The 22,695-nt window shown below is 40.9% G+C and overlaps 2 protein-coding genes across 13 annotated transcripts in view; both read right to left on the bottom strand.

Annotated features, from left to right (window-relative positions):
• CLOCK (clock circadian regulator) overlaps nt 1-10,774 on the bottom strand; it is a 60,538-nt gene extending 49,764 nt beyond the window's left edge. For 6 of the 12 annotated variants that reach the window (XM_082760273.1, XM_082760269.1, XM_082760263.1 and 3 more), the window contains exons 1-2: nt 10,680-10,774; nt 1,271-1,373 (exon numbers count right to left, since the gene is read on the bottom strand). The gene's annotated coding sequence lies outside the window, so the exon portion shown is untranslated. Of the gene's footprint in view, nt 1-1,270; nt 1,374-3,165; nt 3,185-10,679 lie in introns of those variants that run through there. The other 6 variants (XM_082760272.1, XM_082760270.1, XM_082760265.1 and 3 more) reach the window with 4 other exon arrangements.
• Nucleotides 10,775-13,783: 3,009 nt separating this feature from the next.
• PDCL2 (phosducin like 2) lies at nt 13,784-21,009 on the bottom strand (the record flags this gene model as incomplete). The annotated part of the gene is made up of 6 exons (XM_082759580.1): nt 13,784-13,947; nt 14,292-14,500; nt 16,098-16,241; nt 19,175-19,265; nt 20,192-20,312; nt 20,974-21,009. The coding sequence occupies 6 exons, from the start codon at nt 21,007-21,009 to the stop codon at nt 13,784-13,786; spliced, it is 765 nt and encodes a 254-aa protein (XP_082615706.1).
• Between the last annotated feature and the right edge of the window lie 1,686 nt (nt 21,010-22,695).

Genomic DNA, 22,695 nt, shown 5'->3' with positions numbered 1-22,695 from the left:
TAAAAACCTCAGCGTATGTAGGTCCTGTATCTTTCCTGTGGTAAGATTAACATCGCAGCTTGAGTCAAGAAAACACTAATCCTCCCCCTTGCTCCATCTCATTCTCAGACACAGGCTGACTTTTGGTGAAGGCTGAACTGAGGCAAACACAACGCACAGAATTACTGCTCACTAATTTAAGTCTTGCTAAATTACAAGCAAACAAAAGCAAGGTCTTAGAAGGCGTCAAGCGTCATTAACTACATGCGCTGCTGCCTACAACCCCATTCACTTTCCTTCATGCACCATCAACCATTTCCAATGAACGACAAACTGCTAGGAATATAAGGAGGGAGTCTGCCAGCAAGACAAAATTATTCAATTTGAGAAAGATCAGCAAGAAGTCTGATACATCTAAATAGGTCTCTTTTTTTGTTTCCTTTTTTTTTTTTTTTTATTTATAGGGCCACCTGGGAAAAAAATTAACAGTAATACCCAGTTACAAAGAAAAAGCACGTAAACACATGCATGAAGGCTACTGGGCCCAAGGCTGTGATCATCATAAAACATCAAATTAAAAACCCTTTGTTGCTCAGAAGAGGAAACTCAGACAATCTGCCCTGTCTCTTGTGTGCCTCTTTGCATGCCCACAGACATACAAAGCAATCAGTAAGCTTACTGCACGGTAAAATATGAAGAAATCTTGCACCACTAGCCCATCTTCAGAAAGACAGTACACACCATTGTATCAAGGAAGTGAGGGGTGCAACCCTTTCACAACCAAGATGACATCCGAGCAGAGAGATTGCTTCTTGAACCTACTAAGACGCATTGTTTTCCTTTGTATACATTCTCATATTAATGGGGTATTAAGTCCATCACCAATTTGGCGAGAGCTCTGCGAAAGAAGACCCCAACAAGCTGCAAGCACAGCAACACAAATGCTCACTGACTGCAACATATCCCTGGGAGAGACATTAACTCAGGCTCCTGAAACAGCAGAGCCACATTAGTGTATGGCATTGCTAAGGACGGTGCCATCATGGGTTGTTTTGTTGTTTTTTTTTCCTTCTGGTTTCCACAGCAGCTCAGGTATAATTGTTTTATTCCAAGCTCCAGCGTACAGGATGGAAGCTTATTAAAAGCTTATTTGAAGTCTATTCTTGCCCCACACAAAATTAATTTCAATCTCAAATTGAAGTGGAATGTCTACCTTGCCTGAGGTTGAAAAGAGATGCTTCTGTTTAAAGCATTACTGTTCTCACAGCAATAAAATCTACATACTTACTACTTAAATTACCTAGAAATCCATTGTGTCTTGAAGAGTGGGTGGATAGCATTAGTAGTCCAAATGCGATGTCATCTGAGCAAAAGAGTTTTTTTGGCACAGTCTTCTGAAAAACAACAACAAAAAAAACATAGTTCTATAAAGATGAATCTATTCAAAACAACTTTGAGAGATGAGCCCTTGATTGCTTCCCCGTTTCCTCTCCTTTCATATTATTCCTACCCTAGAGCATCCACAACTTCACACCCCAACTCCTTTACTCTACATAAAGGAGGAAGGAGAACTTCAGAGGTACATACCACCTTCTACCTAGTCCAAATCTGCAAGACAAATGCAATGGCTTAAAGGTAACACTGCAGTTACAGTTCTAACGTTGCCTACCAAGCATTAACATAGTTTTTACTCTATATTGCTTTGCAGAGGAGATTTGCTTCCAGAACATCAATAATACACCAGACAAATTTCTGGAAAGAAAATACATCCATACAATCTTAACCCTGTGTATTATGGTTCAAACAGGACACGTGATCCACCTCAGAACATAATTTACACCTCTCAGAGAACATGGCATACAACAGCATGGGAAAGGCTCAAGCATCTTCCCCTTACTGATGACAAACTTGAATTTCAGCAAGCTCTCCTAAGCAGAAGCTAACCACACACCAATGTTTTTATACACAAAGACTCTACTTCATTCCACAAAAACAACTCCCCACTTAATGCAGATCGCAGTGCTACGTACTGCTATATATACACTCCAAATGTATATTTTATTGGACATTTCTAATGTGGGAAGAAGAAGAAAGGCAGGCCATTATCATGGAATGGTTTGGGTTGAAAGGGACCTTAAAGACCACCAAGTCCAAGGCCAGGCTGCTCAGAGCCCCATCCCACCTGGCCTTGAACATTTATCTACTGATCTACTGCTCTATACATTCATTCTATGTATTTCCGTACGTTTCATTCTAAAATGGAATATGCTCACGTTAGAAATCAATGAACTGAATTAAATCCCAGTATAACACATAGCTAAGGAAGGACAAACTATGCTCTATGGGGCAGGAAAAGTGTCTAGGTGACATTTTAAGCATATTCTACACAAGTTTATGAGAGATTATTTTTTATTTCTTATGTCGGCAACACAAACAAGATTAAATTAACTGAAATTCCTTTTCCAAATTATTTTAGTTCAGCTGGCACTACCTTTACATGGAAAATTAGATTTATGGTTGGTTTGCATGGAGTTATTTTAATGGGAAAAAAAAAAAATTAGGTCCTTTTTGACTTTGATAAAGCAATAGTGCCTCAATCAGCTTTGGTGTTAGATGCTTCTATAACCCCACCTCAACAACACAAACTCAGATAAAAGTCCTCCAGTTTATACAAAGGCAGATGGTGACAAAGCAACCCCAATACCCGAGACTGAGTTTTTAGGCAGGGTTCCTGTTGTTTTGTCACTCGTTTTAAAAGCAACCTAAACTGACAGCTAAATTTCGGGGTGGGCTGGGGGCTAAGGGAGTCTTACTGCTAGAATTTGTATCTTGGCTTTCCTGCCAAGGCAATCAAACCAGCACATTCTCCAACCTTTTTCCTGTCTCCTCTCTACTTTTTCCCAGAAAAGCCAAACCCACCAACATAATTTCTAAATTTCTACATATTTTTTTCCTGTCCTGTTTCCTACCACCTTCTAGTTCCTCTTCATCTTGCTTCTACCCACTCTCCTGATTTTATTACACTCTGCAAATCCTGCACTACAACACGTGTTCCATCTTTTCCTTCAAATCCTCTATTTGGATTTGCTTTATGCTGTCTTTTGTTTCTAAATTCTCAACTTCTTCCTTGCTGATCTACCTTATTCTGTTCTTAGAAATTACAACTTGCTTAATTCTCTGACTCACATTCATTTGAATCCTTGTCCCCCTTTCTGAGGTCATTTTCCTCATTTTCTATGTCAGTGAAATTTAGATCACAAGCTCTTCAAGGCTGGAACTGTATCTTATTATCTGTGAAACATCATGCAAAGCTGTAGTGCAGCACAAAATGTTTAATGCTTCTGGGCTGGAAAAAAAAAATACAGTCTGAAGGCTGGTATTTTAACAACACAACTATTTTCACCTGAAATTTATCATCTATTGTAGTTAGGTCAGAAAACTTATTTTAAGCAAAATTACTGAGATGCTAATGAATTATCATTGAAACTAGCACACTAGTTCCAAACCGTACTTTCACCTCCAACCACACAACTGCTAGTAGCTGCTCGATTACATTTAATAAGTGTTGCTGCTGTGGATGGCAAGAAAAACTTTATTAAACCACATTACCACGTTAAAATTGACAGCGAGGAAAGTGTGTGTGGGGGGGGGGGGGAGAATCTGCATTCCTATTCTGACAGTTCTTGGAAGCTGTGATTCATGCTGCTACTTGCTTTTCTACTCGCAGTCAGAGGAAAATCCGGTTTCCTTTAGAATATTTGTTGTTACTACAAAAACTGCTTTAAAATAAGCACAAGTCAAAGCCACACAACTACGCCGCAATCCATTACGTTATTTTAAAACCAACACGTTGTAAGAGTTGACACTTCTGAATTAACATTTCTAAAGACTGTACGATTTGTAAACACTACATGTGTTACTGAAGGCTTGGAAAGTATGTCTGACATCACTGAGCAGGGAATGGTCTAGAAATTAATAGGAGCACGCTAATAAGGTTTTCTTCACTTTCACCATTACAAAGTCTATCAGCAGTTTCTCTAAACCTACCAGCAGGGCAGACTCCGCTGAGACCAGACAGAATCTTGCAAGTTGAATATTATGCTATAAACTTCGGTCCGACAATCACCACAAATAATAGGTAAGGCAGAAGAACTAGAAATGTGATTCTAGAGGGAAGCCCAGCTCCCCTTGCTTTTCAACTGGCAACTCCGTGTTACAAGACAGAGGAGCAGGCTTGCAGGAAATCCAGCCTGGCAGGTACTTGCTTTTATTCTTACATTGAGAAAAACATCTTATCTTTGGCTACTAATGAATATATTTCATACAGCAACTGGAATAAACAGAAATCTTTAGACAGCACCCTGTCAGTTTTATACCTCCACTACCAAAACCACTGATTTTCCATGGCCGGTCAAATACTTTCAGACGGAAAAGTCCCATTTCTCAAACTCAAATTACACTTTCTTTTGCTCTTTCCTACTGAAAGCAAGGTCTAAGTTTTAGCCTTTTCCAAGAAATATGCCAAAATCATATTTTTTCCCCAAAAAAACATCGTGAGAATGTGAATTTAATCATGGCTTTGAGCTATTCTCTTTATTTCAGAAGGATTTATTTCACATACTAATTGAAAATAAAAACCAGGCAACCCTACAGTCATCAAAACACAGCATTACCTAATTCTGATCAGTAACGCGTTGGTTAACAGTCAAAAAACCCTTTCCCAATTCCTCACTAAGCAAGTGCTTCAGTGGATGGCAAGGCACAGTTCTTAGAGCTGTACCTTTTATCTACTCTTCTCTCCCACGCTGTAACAAGCCCGCTTACCTACAAGCACCTCCTGTTCTGTCCAGCAAAGACCCTGCTCAGGCTGAAAAGCAGGTCAGCACCAAACTTGCATTGCAGACTGTCTCTCTCAAGAAAGGGGACTGCGGGTTTCTCCCTGTCCAGTTTGCCTATCTTCCCCAAACTGTAGGAACAAGACAGTCTCTGAGATTGCTGTCCTTCCTACAAACACAGTTGAAATTGGTCTGTGACTTCAAAAGCTGTTGGCGAAGACATAGGGAAAGAATGAGAAAAAGGGGAAATGGCATAAATCACTTTCCTTAGGAAATCAGGCTAAAAAACCCTGTAGCTTTTAATGGAGAAATGTTCTTGCTTGCTTTCTGAGCCAAGGGAAATAAGCAGATTTTGGCAAAACATTTCCTGATTTCTGTGACTTCTCACTTCTTCACATTTCAGTTTCAAATACACTTTCAGGGGACTGAGGGCTAGACAAGCTGTTCCACGTGCCAAGATTTTTCCCCCTAACATACCCTGAAGCTTTTGGATGACCAATGAAAACTAAAATAGTCTCAGGCCTTTGGCATTCCCCTGACAAGACCCACTTGAAGAATCCTGAACCTCCTACCTGCCTGCGCCAGCTGGGGCTCAACCTCTCAGTATTACCAAGCACCTTCCTGCCAGCAGCCACCCAACCACGGGAATATTGTTCTGTCAGCACAGCTTTTCCGGGGTGCACGTGAATAACAACAACTCACAAGAGAAACACCATTCTCTGACTACTTCACTGCACCAGTGAAACATCACCAAAAACATCAAATGCTTTTAAATGCCAGAAAGACGTTTACTAAATCATTACAAACTTTTATCATGCTGGATGCAATTCACAAAATGTAAAAATGATAACTTGTGCTTTATTTACCACTGCAGCCTTAGAATTGGAAATGTGAAATTAGCTGCACTCATACACTCATTTACTTCAAAGTGTTCTTTATTTTTTATTATTCATCTCAGTATCTCATACATCCTCCAAGATCATTATTTAATATGTAAAAATGCATGTTTCTCATGGTTTTTTGTGTGTTTTTTTTTTTTTTTTTCTTTTTTTTAAATGTCTATTTCAGGAAATGATCATTCCTCTTTCTTCCAATGGCCACTTGTTGCAGGACTGTCTCTCATACATTCACAAACACTTGTAAGTAGCAGGTCAGCAGTTAATGGGATGCCTAGAGGATCTGAGATCAGCCTTCTGCAAGCACCTGAGATACATTCACATGCTGAGGGAACTGCAAGCTAAAAGCTCTCATAGATTTTATCTCCAAGATAAGCAGCACTATGTTGTTAACAATAGTGCACCCTACTCTAAAGCATCTAAAATTCAGACCGTGCTGGATGATCAGCCTGTTCCCAGGTATCACACCTCTTCCAAACGCCCCAGAGCTCCACCAGTACCCTGTGATGAGTTCGTGTCTTCACCACCACGCGTCTCTGACGACCCAGGACACAGGCAAGGTGAGTACTCACAGCCCTGGGACACACACAGCTGAGCTTTTCCCATCAAAACACACTAGCAGGTGGAAAAAGACATGTTCTCATTTTGTCCACCAGACTGAGTTACAGCGCTGTGACCCCGAACAGAGATCTGACAGCTAGTCTTCGGAAGGGGTTCAGATCCTAACCCCTCTGCACGCACCACACTGCACTGGAAGCTGGACCAACTCCTAACCTCTCTTTTCAGCAGCATTCCTCAGAGCATGAGAGAAAAAAGAAAAGAAGTAAAAGCTTTGCTGGACAGAGCAGAACCAGCAGTGTGCATACCTCTAGGGAGAAGGGTACCCAAAATCATGCAGATGAGTTCTGGCTTCAAATCCCTAATGGCATTAAAAATTTTAAGTGGAAAAAAAAGTGCATTGCTTCTGGAACAGGCCACAGCACAGCTGCCCATCTCCTTTTTCCCCATCTCCAAGAAAACAAGCGGCATAATATCCCTCTTTAGCCCAATTAAACTTTAATCACCTTGTACATGTTGAAAAGTGGATTTTTAGTGTCTGGGTGCTGTTTTTGTTGGGGGTGTTTTGCGTGTTGTTTTTTTTTGTTTGTTTGAGGTTGGTTGGAGTTCCTCTTGTGTTTTTTTTTCAGGAGGCAGACATCAAAAACCCTCTCTTCCTCCTCCCTGCTTTGTGCTCCTGAACAAAAGGGAGAGTCACCACCTTGGTCCCAGTCCAATCCCATAGGTGTGCCTGAGGTATGGTTTCAACATGCCTTTGGACAAGTGAATGCCTAATTTACAGATTGCTTAATTTATGAATGCTAAACAGATTTACATGCCAAGATGCTCGGTTTGACAAGACTGTGAAGGATCTCAGCGAGAATAAAACTTCAAGGTGCTTGGAAAACTTTACTCAACAGAGACCTGTAAAATATAGCCAACATACAGCTATGATTCTAGTTTGGACTGGATATCCAGAATCCATCTACATCACAACTTTGACTCCTCTGTATACTGGATGGATCTGGCCATGTACCAAAATCACATGCATCACAGGTACCTGCAAATATCCCTTCTACGGGACTCTAGAAGGACCTCTACAGAACAAGGCCAGGTATAGTTATTTTAAAAGCCGCTTAAAATAGATCTTACTCCAGGAACGGTTTCATTCTGTTTTAACATAGGGGTGTTATTCTAATCCCATTTGTTCTGTGGTAGCAGGCTGCCATAAGTAGTAAAATGACTTCAGCTTCAGAACTGAAGCTTTCTCACGTATTTTGAGATTATTAAAGACCGTTAAAAGGACAAAGCATTTATGCAGCCTCTTTTACACCTAATTTAGCTATGCTTTTATGTTGAAGCTGAGGAATGCCCAAAGTATCTGCTAATTTTCATAAGATTCATTCTCTAAACGCAACTCTTTACCACTCTTGAATCTTAAGGGCATATCTACTTTTTATGGATCTATATTTAATAAAATATTAATACTACTGGAGAGGATTTTATGATATACTCAGCGTTGTTCCTCTGAACATGACAGCAAAATAAGGAAACTAATTCAGTGATGTTAATGACAAAATGTAACAGTTGGAAAGAGTCCAAAGCGTGCAAACGACTAAACTGAGGCAAGAATCTAAGCACAGATGAAGCCTTGCCGCTTCCACATAATATGAAATATATGGGAACTGCAGAGCACGGAAACTTTTTAAATATATGATTATGTATTCCAAAAGCGGCTATAATTAAGAATTTATATTATACCCAAAAAGTACGGTGAGAGAATATTAAGGCTATAAAATTAAACACTCAGGCATGAGGCATGCCAAAATTAAAGCGGCCTTTGCATTACAAAGGAATTTTGTGGCAGCAGTAGGGGTTGAGAATTCAATCCTTCAGGGCAGCACCCAGCTGTATGAACCTTAAGTCTCCTTCCTCTGCCACAATTTTGCATTGTACACCTTTAACTTCTGCAACAAATGAAGGGGGGAACGTCCCGGTTTCCAGTTCCCACAGAACTCCATTCACTGAGCTAACAAGATGAGCATCTTCCCAGTGGACATAGCTGTATTTCCCTGTGCCAGTTCACTGACATCTTCCCCTTCAGGCTCCACAATGTGACCAAAGGTGCCCTTTTTACACCTCTTTCTATCTTGAAACACTACCAAATTCAGCATAACAATGCTACTGCCAATAATTCTGGACCAGCAGCAGCAGAGAGGCAGCTGAATGGTCTGGCTGCCGTTTGGCTGCAGTCTCTCTGAGCCATCTTTTCCCCTGCAGAGACAAAGGCACCTTAGAAGAGCTCCTGCTCTCCCAGCACTCTGGCAACTCACTCCTGTTCCTGTGCCACCAGTGCAGCTCCTAACAGGGTCACCCAGCTCAATTAACAAAGAACGGATAAAAACACTGCAAAATAAGTAAGGAGAGGTAAGAAGGGCAGGAACCACTACTGTCTTTGCTACCCAGCTACCTACTCGTACCATCTAACCAAGGAAACACTTCTAGACCTGCTTTATAACATGGCCTTTGCAATTTCTAGTGTTCGTACAGAAATGAGTACTTTAAAAAGACTGAAATGCAAAAATGCATTCTTCTTTACTTTTTACTTCTTCAAACATCTACCAGTCTTCTACTCAAGAAAAACTAACTCATTGCAATGTGCCGAAAATGAAGACACCTTAGCTATGACCCCACTTCTTCATACATACATGGTGTGGTTTGCACTAAAAACATACTAGGATACTGATTTTATATTCTAAGAGAGGGAATATCCCTATTCTTCAAATTACAAAATTACACAGAGGCTATAAGGCTCCAGACAGCAAGCCATGCATCTCTCCCCAAAAGGGTGCATAGCTAAAGAGGCTGTTTTGAAACACATGAAATTACACCGGGGGGGGAAACTGTTGTTTACCAAAAAGTTCAAAGCCTTTCAAGTTGATACAATCATTTCATATAAGGAACATGCTGGGGGGCAGGGGGTAATTGATATCTCCATTGCTAATATGCATCTTCAACTTTTTGTCTAGAAAACAGCAAAAGTTTGGACTTCTTGGAAGCAACAATTTCCCTGAGAAGACCAAGCTATGAAGATTTAGATGAAATTCTATACTAATAAGATAATTAGCCAACACTACTACAAATTAAAAGCAATTACCACTCAGTTTTTAAACTGTTGAGTATAAAAAGTGGAAAACAGGGGGTTTACAGGCTCCTTTAGGCATTCATAAAAAAACAACTCATAGCTTTCCTCACATCCTTTTATTTTACCTATATTTGTTAAACTTTTTAATGTAAGAACACGAAACAGAAGAAACGAACAAAAAAAAAAAAAAGACACACCTGAAAGAGATCATAAACTATTTTATCAACTTGGGGGTTATTTTTTTTGCCATTAGGACCATTCTTAGAAAGAGGTAACTCTTACCCCAACAACAGAAGCCTTATCCCTTAAAGGCACTAGCACCCAGGTCCACACAAAAAAAACACAAACACAAACATTTAGTATTTGGTATATCTGAAAACAAAGTCTTCAATGATTTTGAGAAAGTATCTTAAATGGATATATATATATATATATATATATATATATATATATATATATAAAAATTGGTAGCTTCTTCAAAAACAAATAAATTGCAAAGCATCTTGTCCCATTGAATAAAATCCCTCTATTGTAATAACCAGATATTGTCTAAAATAGCAGCCTCCAAACCCTAAATATTCATAGACGTTATCAATTTTGTTCCTGTGTGACTGAAGAGAGCGGCACAGCTGCTCACACTGCACTTTGCCAGGACTACCAGAGTCGAGGTGCGTTTCCCAAGCATTTCTTTCACCGGCGTGTTTGCTTAAACAATCCCTCTTGCCTTCTGGCACACCTGTCACGCAGAGCAATGATCCAGGTTAAATATAACCCCATATTAAAAAAAAAAAAAAAAAAGTAGTTAATTTTAACCTGGATCACTTCCCCAACCTAGTTACGGGACATGGTTCCACGAACCGCTGTGCTGGCACAGCTGGGGGGGGGGGGGGGGGGCAGCAACGAGGTGAGCTCAGGGAGCACCGGGCCTGCCCCAGCCAGCGGTGCCCCCTGAAGCAGCCCTGTCACGGCGCCCACCGGCCAGCCCCTCACTGCCGGGGGCTGCGCCCTACCGCTTCACCTCGCGGCTGGACCTGCCCCTCGCCTCGCCTGCTCCCCTCAGCCGGGCTGCTTTATGCGCCAACAGCCGGGTTTTGAGGGCGTGAGGGCGAACAGGGCCGGTGAGGGGCGGACAAGGCCGTTTCCCTCAGCCCGCACCTGAGGCGCGGGCCCCGCCGCCCCCTGAGGCCCGCTGGGGGCGCCGTGACGGGAGCAAAGTGGGTCACCGGGCCTAGCGCTGCCCCCCGCGCCGCGCCGCCCCCGGGGCCGCCCTGACGGCCCCTCACCTACCGGGCTGCCGCTCCTCGCCCTCCTCTTCCTTCTCCTTCCTCCTCCTTTCTTCCTCCTCCTCCTCCTCCTCCTCCACCCGCCGCAGCCGCCGGGCCCGCCACTGCCCTCACTGCGCCTGCGCCGCCGCGCACCGCCAGCCGCAGCGCTCCCCCCCGCCTCACGGCCCGCCGCCTGCGCATGCGCAGAGGGAGGAGGGAGGGAGGGGGGGGGGGAGAGGGTGTGGGGAACGGGGATCCCGCGCAGGCCCGCTGGGAGGGGGGGGGGAGCGGAGCGCGGCGCGCAGGCGCGGTGCGAGCCGCGGGGCCCTGACCTGGGCTCACCTCGCCCCGGCTCACCTCAGGGAGGGGAAAATGGCGGGCGGGCGGTGAGGGGGGGGGCACGGCCCGGCGGGAACACCTGGTGGAAGATACACACAGGAAAATAGAACTGTAATAGGAGTTCGCAGGAGGGTCTGATAATAAAAGTTGGCATCCCTGTCTTTGTGTGCGTGTGTGTTTTAAAAACGTATAAAAGCTGCAAGATGCGGCTGTCTTACAGACTTTGCAGGCTAAGTTGTGAAACACCATCCAGCCAATAAATGCAAACAGTGCCACAGTTAATCAAACAGATAACTCGCTGATACTACACAGGCTTTACCTATAGCTGTACCATGTTCCAGGCGGTATCCCATACTGCCTGCTGTGGGACTGCAAGATGCTTAAAATGTGCAGTGGTTATTCTAGCATAAACCTGTTCTGCATGCATAACTAACTGCCTTCTGTAAAATAAAACACTGCTTAGTGGCAGAAGTATGTAGCTATTCCCATTTTTCTCAGTTCCAAGGATGTTTATTTTTCAATTGATCTTCCAGTGATACACCTAAAATTATAATTACTAATATGTATCTATAGAATTATAACTTGTGTTTGTGTCTGGAATGATGTAAGAACTCGATTTGGCTGCAAAAATCTCCTAGATCTTCCTTTATGGGTTACTTTTCAGGTAGCTCAGTTTCCCAGTTTGATTCACCTTGTGACCATACACAAAGGTAGTGTGGGGACACGAACCTTTTTTTTTTTTTAGCTGTAATGCTGCCAAGGAACTAACTGTGAGCCAGATTTTTTCTGACAGAAAAACTGTGAAAAGCATTAGTAAAAAACAAACAAACAAACAAAAACACTTGGGTTTTGATATTTACTGATATATAGTACCCTATTTCTAGCCTTCAGTTGAGGAATATTGATACAAGCAAAGCTAATCATATAATTACTTAGGGAAAGGAGTAATGCTCCTATGATGAAACGCGGTAATGATAACACAGCAGGGATGGAAACTCAAAGGAGAAAATGTAGAAACATCTTCAACAAAAATACATAATTGCTGGGAATGGAATGTGGCCAAGAAACCCAGAGGCTAAAATTAGCATCAAGCTGTATGTATAAAATTTGCCACAGGATCTTTAGTCACCAGTAGTAATTCTTCAGACAAACACAGCAGAGATACGATAGCGTTATCTCCTGACTCAAAGTATACCTTGTGTGTATGGGAGAGCAACACCAGCCTTCTGCAGTGCTGCAGTACCAAATTGCTCTTGGAAGCTTGCAAATCCCTTACCTTTTGGGATCTGTCAAGATCAAAGCAGGGAACACACCTGGGCAGTTCACATACACTTGTGTTTGTGCCAAGGTTATAGCCTAACTGAGGCAATGTTTTTTAATGCATCTTCTCTTTTTAAAGTACTTTAAGGACTTCTGAAAGAACAGGACAGAAAGCTTAGAAATGGAATAGTAGTTTGGTGAAATTATTTCCTTGTAGTAATCCTGTGTTCTTGAATCTTACTGTCAACGTGAGTTCCCTCCAATGGTTCCTTGGGGGGCAACGTAATGTTCAGACATTGCCAAACTATAAGCAGTGAGTATTGGGCTTGTGCTCCTGTAACTCACTGCAGCTGCAATGGCAGGAAGGAGGTTTGCTGCAAAGAGCAAGTGGGTGGTAGTGCCCCTTTCACAGAAACACTGGTATTCACCTGAAGCAATGGGGAAGTCATATCCCAAGTCACTGCTGACCTATTTACATTTAAAACTCATACTAGTTAGCCTTCTAATTTTAAGTGGCAGATGAGCTATTAACTCTGAAGTACATCCACCAGTTCTCTTTGAATCCACAAAATAAAAGCTTCTAGTATAGCTGTCTGTCAGTACATATCTACTTTATACTCATGGTTAAAAAATAAATAAACAAGCTAATGTTCATTTTCTTGTTTTCCTTAGATATCTAAGTGCCAAGTGTTAAGTGAAACATTTCTGTTTTGTTTCTGCATCCTGATGCAGTAAACCATGTCAAGTGTGTATAATCTTCATCAGCACTTTAAAACTTTTTTACATATTAGTTTTTTTTTTAGTCAAGTCACTGGAAAAATAACATAAATACTATGCAATTTGATTCACTACTCATAATGAATAAAAATGCTGAATCAGGAGTGTGATCTCTTCGTTCACTTGTGTAGTTTTGTTGGGCTTATATACACATGGACTCTAAACTGTTTTGCTAGGGATGTACTTATTTTTGTTGGGAAGGAACAACTGATCCAGCCACCAGCATTAGAACCGAGTGGGGAGATTATCCTTGACACTGGAGAAAATGCATGTATACATGTCGAACAAGCAAAAGTATTAATCAATAGATTCAGGGCTAAATCCTGTTTTCATATCACTGTACACATTCTTTTCAGGTCAGCTTTCCAATGGCAGGAACTGAAAAATTTCTTAGAGCAGAGTCCCGCTACGCTCATTTCACTGAGAATTACAGGTGTTAAACTTGCTGGATAAAATAAGAAAGAAAGTATGGATCACAGCTCCCCAGCTAATACCTCCCCTTCCTTTTCCATTTAAGCAGGTTGTATAAAAAGAAGAATCCAGGTTCTCTTGTCAATATGAGCCATTTCTGTGTTTCCAGAGGATAAGTAGGGCTTATGTTTACTACATTAGTTTTTTTTCTAAAGATCACAAATATACACAAGTGGAAGAAACACTCTCTTTTATTGTTTCAGGTTTACTAGAGGAATTTAAAAGATGTATTTGAGCTAGTTTAAGTTGGAACAGATTATCCACATTAAAGATTTCTCCTTAGGTAATATGTGGTTTCAGCACATCGCTGCTTTTTGTATTGGTGTTTTCATGAGCAGAAGTATTTTGCTTTTGTAATGTCATCATATTTATAGTTTCCTTTTTGGGGTTTTCTTCTAAGTCAGTTTCAATTGCTCCAACCTCTGCTAGTTTCCATTCAAGTTCTGTAATAACAAATGACAATTTATGCTGATAATTGCTATAAATTCTCAGTTAAGAAAAACAGAATTTTTATTAAATATGAAGATCCATCTCAACAAGAAAAACAGAGCCTTGGACAACCCTGCTTTATCCCAGTAAAACATCTAAACTGAAACTGCAAAATATCTTTGCTTACTATATATTCTTATCACTGTAGCATAACACAAGTCATTCTTTGATTTTTGTCTTTTTTTTCTACAAAATTATTTAAAACTCTCTTATCTTTAAGCAGCGATTTTTAGATCTTATGATTATAAACAGCATAAACTTTTCTATAAAGTGAATTATTCAAAAGCATTTATCTTACCTTCCACTTTAAGATATATCCCCCCACATTCAGCTACTCCTATGAATCTGCCTTTTATTTCACCTGATTTATATACGAGTATTGTGGGTAAACATGTGTCATGGTAGTCCTCGATGCAGCTGTTCACAATGGCTTTGACAAACTTGGCTTCTGGAAACTTTCTGGCTAGCTGGCTGAGATGTTCATTAACTAGTAAACACATTGGGATGCTAGGAAAGGAGAAGAGAGTATGATCATACTCTAGTGTACATGACTTGTAGAACTAATGTTATTTAAAATAGAGCCTTTGAAGAATAAATGTACCTCTCCATTTATTCTGTTTCTACTTTAATTTGTAATGAGTTTTGCACCACAGATTTTATGTAGCTTCTTCTAAGATCATTTGATTTAAAGAACTGTCCAAATAAAAACTGTCAATGCATATAATAGGCACAGTTTATGAAGCATGTCATTAAAGCGACCAGATGACTCAAGCAAGCATTGTACCTCAATTCTGTTATCTAAGATTTTAAAACTCATTTTGTCCATTTATTGTAGAGTTTAAAAGAGAGTTTAGATCTCATTTTACTTGAATTTATTTGAATAGGTGTTGATTTTAACACTGAATTACCTCTTCATTCTTTTAGTAAATCTAAATAGTGTCAGGGAAATTTTTCTATAGTCATATTACCACCATAGGCCTGTTCGTTACATTCGTAGCTAGTATTTGCAGTGCAATCACCATATAAGCCTCTGTAAAAACAACAAAATTCGTGGTTTGTTCCCCTCTTGTCCGTTAACCTTTGCGACGTTCAGATTTTTGTTGAGACTGAAGTTCAAGAGGATTTAACCTCTAAACTGTCAGAGAGCTCCACCAGCACCCTCTGGTGGCCAAAAACAGGTGAGGTTACGGTTCGGGAACAGGATTTGTTTCCTCGCTCGCCATAAGAGACTTCAGAGATCTCGTATTCATTCCTAAGGAATTATGAGGTTTCTTACAGACTCGTATCTACATATTGATCAAGTACAGAATTGATTCTCCAGTAAACAAAACCAATGAAGAGGAAGAAAACTTGCTATTTTCTTTCAAGTCCATAAAGTTAAATTACTGTGATTTCAACAATTTCATTTGATTGACCTACTCCTTCCTCCTGGAAAAAAATGCTTGATTCCCGGCAATTGAAAAGAATCAAATAAACTTCCTCCTTACATGCTTAAAAAGATGGAAAAGAAAGTCTGAATTTGAACAGCATGAAACATTCCATATTAATTCTGAGTGCTTTTAAGTGTTGCTAACATATGTGGGCTAATCATGGCAGTTTGACATTTCTGTTGGATTCTGCCACAACTCCCACTACCATTAGAGAACCAATATAGGTGAACCAATAAGCTAACAAACTCCCTTGGCAGCCCTTGATTTTCAGAGTTGAGACTTTCCCTGCTGGGCTTTTTACTTGTTAAAGGAGAAAAAAAAAATCTGTTAAAGGACTCCTGTTGAGCAATGAGTCTTCAAAGGCACTTGTGTTCACCTAGACAGTCAACAACAGTTTCTCAGTGAAATTCAGAAATCTCAGTGAGATTCAGTACATGAGCACACAGCACAGAAGCATACACAGCAAAATAAATCTTTAATATAAAAGATCGAAGGCAAACTAATTAAAGTGAATTAACAAATCAAGAAGGTCCTGTGCTCTATGATTCCACTGCCTCCAAACAATTGCTGTTTCAATAGTCTATCATATTTCATTTTTCTTGGTATTGCTTTTTAATTACCAGCTGAATTCTCTGTTTTGAAGTACTTAATACCTTATACTAGAAAGTAATTACCTTGTCCGATAAAGATGAATTATGACCCAAACATCCTCAGGAGCATTTGTAACTTCCTTTACATATTGTTGTCCACTAATTTCTCTTAGCTCCCCATACTTTTGCCTCCTCTGAAGACATTTCCATTCTTGCAAGCGCTGCTGCCTAATTAAAAAACAATAATAAAAATAAGCACGTTTGGAACATTTAAAATGCATCTTTTCATAATAACTTCTGCATTTCTCTCAATTCTAAAAAAAAATATGCTTTGAGATTTACTCTAGCTCAAGGTCTTCTAGTATCATTTCAGAGTTAGAAAGGCTGCTATACTAATCTCTACTCAGTAAGAAAACATTAAAATACATCTTCTTAGTTTTATGTTTATGTATCAGTATCAGATTTGGGAAACTTAAGTAAAAACACAAGTGTCTTGATCAAACTACACAAGTGTCTTGATCATTTAAGAGACAGCAAGAAAATTTTACAAGGTACAAATCATTTTTATAATTCTGAGCATTAGTAGTTTGAGGAAGAACTACCAGTATTTAATGTGCTAATGTTATACAATTTAATATTAAAATCATTCATGAAATTTGGAATGTAAAACCAGTAGATGGCAGTCTTCATCTCAAAAATAATTGCAACATAGAAGCAGGCTGTCCAGGTGGCTTTTGAAGGTCTCCAAGAAATGAGACTCTACAACATCTCTGGGCAACCCGTACTAGTGCCCAGACACCTTTGCAGTGAGTAAGTTTTTCCTGGTGTTTTGAGGGAACCCTCTGTGTTTCAGTTTGTGCCTGCTGCCTCTTGCCCTGGCACTAGTCACCACCAAAAACAGCTTGACTCCGCGTTGTTTATATCTTCACTTCAGGTATTTATATACATTGATGAGCTCTCCCTTGAGCCTTCTCTTCTATACAAACTTCAAAAGAATATTTTCATGTAGTAAAAAATAGAGAGGCCATTAAAATTAATCTTCCGTATGAGTCAAAACACAATAGCTATGTATAAGGGGCTCACAGCTGACTTTAAACATCTTTTGTTTTAAACACAAAGTTTATCAGCTATCAGCATTACAGCATATACAATGAAGCTCTAATTTCTAATTAACTTCATACTGCATTTTTATTTGAATATGTCTAGAAAGCATGCTATACCAGAAATGAGTGTTATCCAAAAGGCAGAGAAGTGTTACACTCATAATACTTGGATTAATTAGTTAATTTTCAATTATAAATACTGAGCAGTTTGAGTACAGCACTGAAATACAGCTTTGTTCTTTAATGGCATGCTGTCCTGAAGTAAAAGTCCTTTTATAGGTAGCATGCACTTCATCTGCAAAAACTCAGAATCTTTCACAAAGATGGGGCCATGTATGTTGAAACCATGTATGTCAGGACTTTGTTTTTCCCTTAATGTTCTTCTGTAATATAATATGTAAAGGATACCCATGACCAACTCTCCATTTTCCTCCCAGTTTGAAATCCACTGAAAATATTATACAGAAGATGTTACACAGAAAAAGAGGGAAAATGGGCTATAGAACTTCTCCTTTCTCCGAATATTTATCAGCACTGCTCTAACTCCTGTATCTTCAGAGTGGTAGGGTGAGGATCACAGTTTAACCAAACAGACACGTTGTAGTGGGTTTACGTGGCAAGGTTTTGGTAGCAGGGAGCCATAGGGGTGGTTTCTGTGAGAAAGATCTAGAAGCTGCCCCATGTTTGGGAAGGGCCCCATTGTTTTCCAGATCCGAGCCAATAAGCGATGTTGTTTTGCGCCTCTGTGAGAGCATATTTAAGACAGGGAAAAAACGCTGCGCCACACAGCAGCCGGGAGAGTCAAGGGAGTGGGAGAACAGCCTTGCACCAAGGTCAGTGTAGAAGGAGGGGGAGAGGTGCTCCAGGCGCCGGAGCAGAAGTCCCCTGCGGCCTGTGGTGAGGACCATGGTGAAGCAGGATGTCCCCCTGCAGCCCATGGAGTACCACGGTGGAGCAGGGTTCCACGCTGCAGCCCGTGGAGGAGACCACGGTGGAGCAGGTGGCCCTGCACCGACGGAGGCTGCCGCCTGTGGAAGACCCCTGCCGGAGCAGATTCCGGGCCGGACCTGTAGCCCGTGGAGAGGAGCCCACGCAGGAGCAGGTGACCCGGCAGGAGCTGCTGCCCGTAGGGGAGCCAGGTTGGAGCAGTTTTCTCCTGAGGGATGGACCCCGTGGTACGGACCCATATCTGGAGCAGTTCTGGAAGAGCTGCTGCCTGTGGGAAGCCCACGCCGGATCAGTTCATCAAGGACTGCATCCCGTGGGTGGGACCCCACAGCACAGGGGACGAGAGTGACCGAGAAGGAGCGGCAGAGAAGAAGTGCTGTAGACTGACCATAACCCCCATTCCCCGTTCCCCTGCGCCGCTCGGGGGGAGGAGGTGGAAAAGGGTGGATGGGGGGGGAAGGTGCTTTTGGTTTTTTTTTCCTTTGTTTTCTCACTTCTCTCGCTTGTTAGTTGTAGGCAATAAATCTTACTATCTCCTTATGCCGAGTCTGTTTTGCCCGTTACAATAATTATTGCGTGATTTTCTCGTCCTTATCTCAATCCTTGAGCCCTTTTCACATATTTTCTCCCCATTCCTCTTTGAGGAGGGGGAGTGAGAGAGCGGCTGTGGTGGAGCTCGGCTGCCCACTCGAGCGGAACCACGACACACGTGTGTAAATTGTTGACTACACAACAATTCAAATATACAACACTTCTCTGCATATGGCAGCATGGTACAGCTGAACTGAGAATGTGTAACAGTGGCTTCCACTGTGGCCCCTTCTGTTTTCCTTTAAGTATGCAGCTTTGAGACTAAATTTAATATTTTAAAAGGGGAATAATTTGATTCTAACAAAACCTCAAAGCAAAGTATGGTGTGAACTGCCTCTCTTTGTCACTGGCTATTGGGAAGATGTAGGACAGTACCATCAGTGCTATCAGCAGAAGAGCAGGAGGTGAAAGGCAGAAGTTGTGTCAGCAGATGTTACTATTCAAAAGATTCTGAGTTTATGTTTCAGAATGTGCAATAGTGACACCGCTGTTAATTTGGCCAGGAATAGCTTACTATACCTGTACATTTCAACAGCCTTCCTATCAGCCTCATCAAAGTCATCTTCAGCTTCCTTTAATTCTTTAAGATTCATTCTTTCATATGGTTTCACTAGAAATAAGCAAACAAAATTAGTCACCTCTTGTTCTCTGGAGTGCCTGCACATGTTTTAAATGTATGAAAATTATTACACAGACATGGAACTAATGCAAGGAAAATACATACTGATTTCAGAAACCAGTCAACTTTGGGTAACTGGTAAGAGAGAGAATTAAAAAATGAATCTATTTAACCATACTTGGTTACTTAGATACTTGCTTGCTTAGTTACTTGCCATTACTGTTTCCATGGATCTAACTACACCTGCACTGGGTTCAAATTCCATCCTACGCCTGTTAGCTATACCAGTTAGCCCAAAGTAATCTATAAGAGTCTGGATAACAGCAAAAGAATGATCAAAGATCTAGGAAACTTGAGTCAAAACTAAGTCTTAAAAACCCAAAGTTGTTAGCAAAACCAAGGACCTGTTAGGTTTGGAACAACTCTTATGAAGGAAGGCTGAGATAGTTGGGTTTGTTCAGCCTAAAGATGAAAAGGCTCCAAGGAGACCTTATGGAAGCCCTTCAGCATGTAACAGGGGATTATAATAAAGGTGGGGAAAGACTTTTTACCAGGGTCTGCGGTGACAAGACAAGGGTAAATGGTTTTAAACTAAAAGAGTGGTGGTACAGATGAGAGGTTAGGAGGAAATTCTTCACCCAGAGGGTGGTGAGGTGCTGGCACAGGTTGCCCAGAGCTGTGGATGCCCTATCCCTGGAGGTGTTCAAGGCCAGGCTGGATGGGGTTTGGGGCAACCTGGTCTGTTGGGAGGTGTCCCTGCACATGGTGGGGGATTGGAACGGGATGGGCTTTAAGGTCCCTTCCAACCCAAACCATACTGTGATTCTAACAGTAATTAAAATGGTGCCATATGCAGCAGTTTGCAATGCTATCATCTTGTTGTACTAATGGCATATATATTTTTTTATTTTACTTGCCTTCTGCTTCCTTCTGCAAACGTAAAACCATTTCTTCAATTTCATCTTTCGGTTTTTCTTTTGGGGGAAGAATTCCAAATTTTCTCAATATCTCATTCCATTCAGTATCTTCATTTGGATCCTGTTTTGATATTATGGAACAAAACTAAATTGACAAATCAGTCTGGATCAATTGGATCAGGAATCCTCGGTCATGGTAAACATACCAAAAATAGGTGTCTCATAACACCTCAGCTCCAGTCTCAAGCAAGATCAGACCAGAAACTAGCAAACCTTCAACAATTCTTAACAAATTGAGTTAAGCCAAAGTTCCAAAACTTGGCGTTAAGCTACTCATTCAAGTTTGCTGTAATAGGCACAGATTAAATAATGAAAATGTGTCAAAAACTTCCCAGGATATAAAGGTAAAAATGCAAAGGAGCCACGCAATGGCAAAAATGATCCAGGGTTAATTGGTCTCAGTGTGAAGCAGTATTACTCAACTAGCAGGCCACAATCCCAAGAAAATAAAATAAAGTCTCACAGTTGCCAATGATGATGTTGTTACCACTAGCTTTGACAGGAATGGTACGTGTAGCAAGTTTGGGAATGCACGAGCTGGATATCTTCAACAAAGCGCAGTCTTTTATTATTCTTAAAGGGCATTTTCGAGGGTTAATTCCTAACCACTGGAAACTCAGAGGTGCATCTGCACAAAGGAACTGCTCGCTCGGGACTTCTCCTGGCCCAACCGCTCACCACCCCTCAGCCTCCCCATTTCCCCTGCAGTCCCCAGCCCCAACCCTCTCATTGCTCTCGGTCACCGTGCCCACCTGCATGGCTCCCCCTGCTGCCCTGCCTCTCCTCCTGGAGGCCACTAGCTTGACCCATCGGCGGCTGTTGGGGCCAGGTTAGAACCACCACTGGTTCTAACAGCCACACTGGGCCACTTGGGCCTACATGGTGCCTACTGCTGGCTCGGTGCTGCCCACCATGACAGGCAGGACCTACAACCCATGAGGCAGCCTTCCCACCCCAGCTACCCCTCGTCCTTGTAGAAGAGATCTTGAAGCGCGGTTTAAAGATGACCCAGCTTCAATACATCTTCACAGCAGGCAGCTGGTACAAAGCTGGATCCTCAGTTCACAAAAGCTGTCCCAACTGCGCACCCATGCTTGCAAGCTCAAGGGCTGAGGTCACTTCAAACTGTGGCCAGCTGGTACTGTATTAAAAACAACAATCCATTTCTACACTGGAGTATTAGTTACTGTCAATATAATTGTATCCTCAAATATTTCATCACAACTCTGGTGTGAAAGCAAACTCAGAACAAGAAGCTGGAAAGACTGTGAGGCTAACTTACTCTTCTGACTAGAACTTCTTTAAGACTACATCAGAGCCAGCTGAGTTTTCAGACAGATCTTAAATCTGGAAGAACGCAAGTAATGCAATTAAGTCTTCTGAATCAGAGGCATAGTGTATCAGTGTTTTTAATAGGTCAAAAAAAAAAAAAAAAAAAAAAAAAAGGAAAAAACGTTTATTTTAGTTGAGTTAAAGTTGAGATATTTCTTCAAACCATACCATTTATTCAGCTACCTTTAGTTAAGAGAATAGAGATTCTCATTTTTTTTCAGCTAACTTCAGCACTATTACCTTTAAGACATGCTCTGATCTGCCAGACACTTTTATCATCAGTGTTATTCAGTAGACCACCTGTAGACCACTTATCTTGGCTCTACAGGCTACCAGAAGTCCACTGGCAATCATGAAGGAAGTGCAGGGGCAGAGGACATCATCTAGAAAAGCAAACCACACTTTTTGTTTGGCTTTTATAGAAACCACTTATGAAAAGTTTCTATCTGCGTAGATTTTTTTTGCTGATTTTTTTTTGTTTGTTTGTTTGTTTTTGAAGTGTAGCATTTTCTCCTAGATTTTCATTCTCTGCTCCCTCAATTTTGTTGTGATGTGGTATTATTTGCTGTTACAGCAGGGAAAAGTATAACACATGAACTACACTTACTGTAGTATTTTATCAAGTAGGTGAATGAAAGCTTGGCTTCAGTGTATGTCTTTTTTTGTATGACCAAGCTTACTCATATTAAGATAATGAAAGAATGTGTTTCCAATAAATGTGAGAACAATTATATGCAAATGTAACACTTTGGCTACATAAGTGTGCATAATTATAAAAAAAGGACCTCTCAAATACAACACAAGAGAATAAATTAATCTGTAATTCTAAAGACTACACAAGCCACTTGCAAAATATTCTGAAAAAAAGCAATAGTCTACAATGAAAACATTCTCATTAAAACAATTCTTTCAGGGCCTTTATTTATAAAGGCAAATAAACATACAAAGCAATGTTGTTAGAGGCAATGTCAGTTGCATGCATACATTGAGATATTTTACAGTTTCATTACACACAGTTATAAACATAACACTAAGAAACAAATAATTTTGATATGCTTTTAATGTAATCAAGGAAGTAAAGAAACATTTTAATTTTTTACTGAATCTAATGT

The sequence above is a fragment of the Aythya marila genome (assembly GCF_965140915.1).
Source record: "Aythya marila genome assembly, chromosome: 4".
NCBI classification, from domain to species: Eukaryota; Metazoa; Chordata; class Aves; order Anseriformes; family Anatidae; genus Aythya; species Aythya marila.
This window is presented reverse-complemented; position numbering and strand designations above follow the sequence as displayed.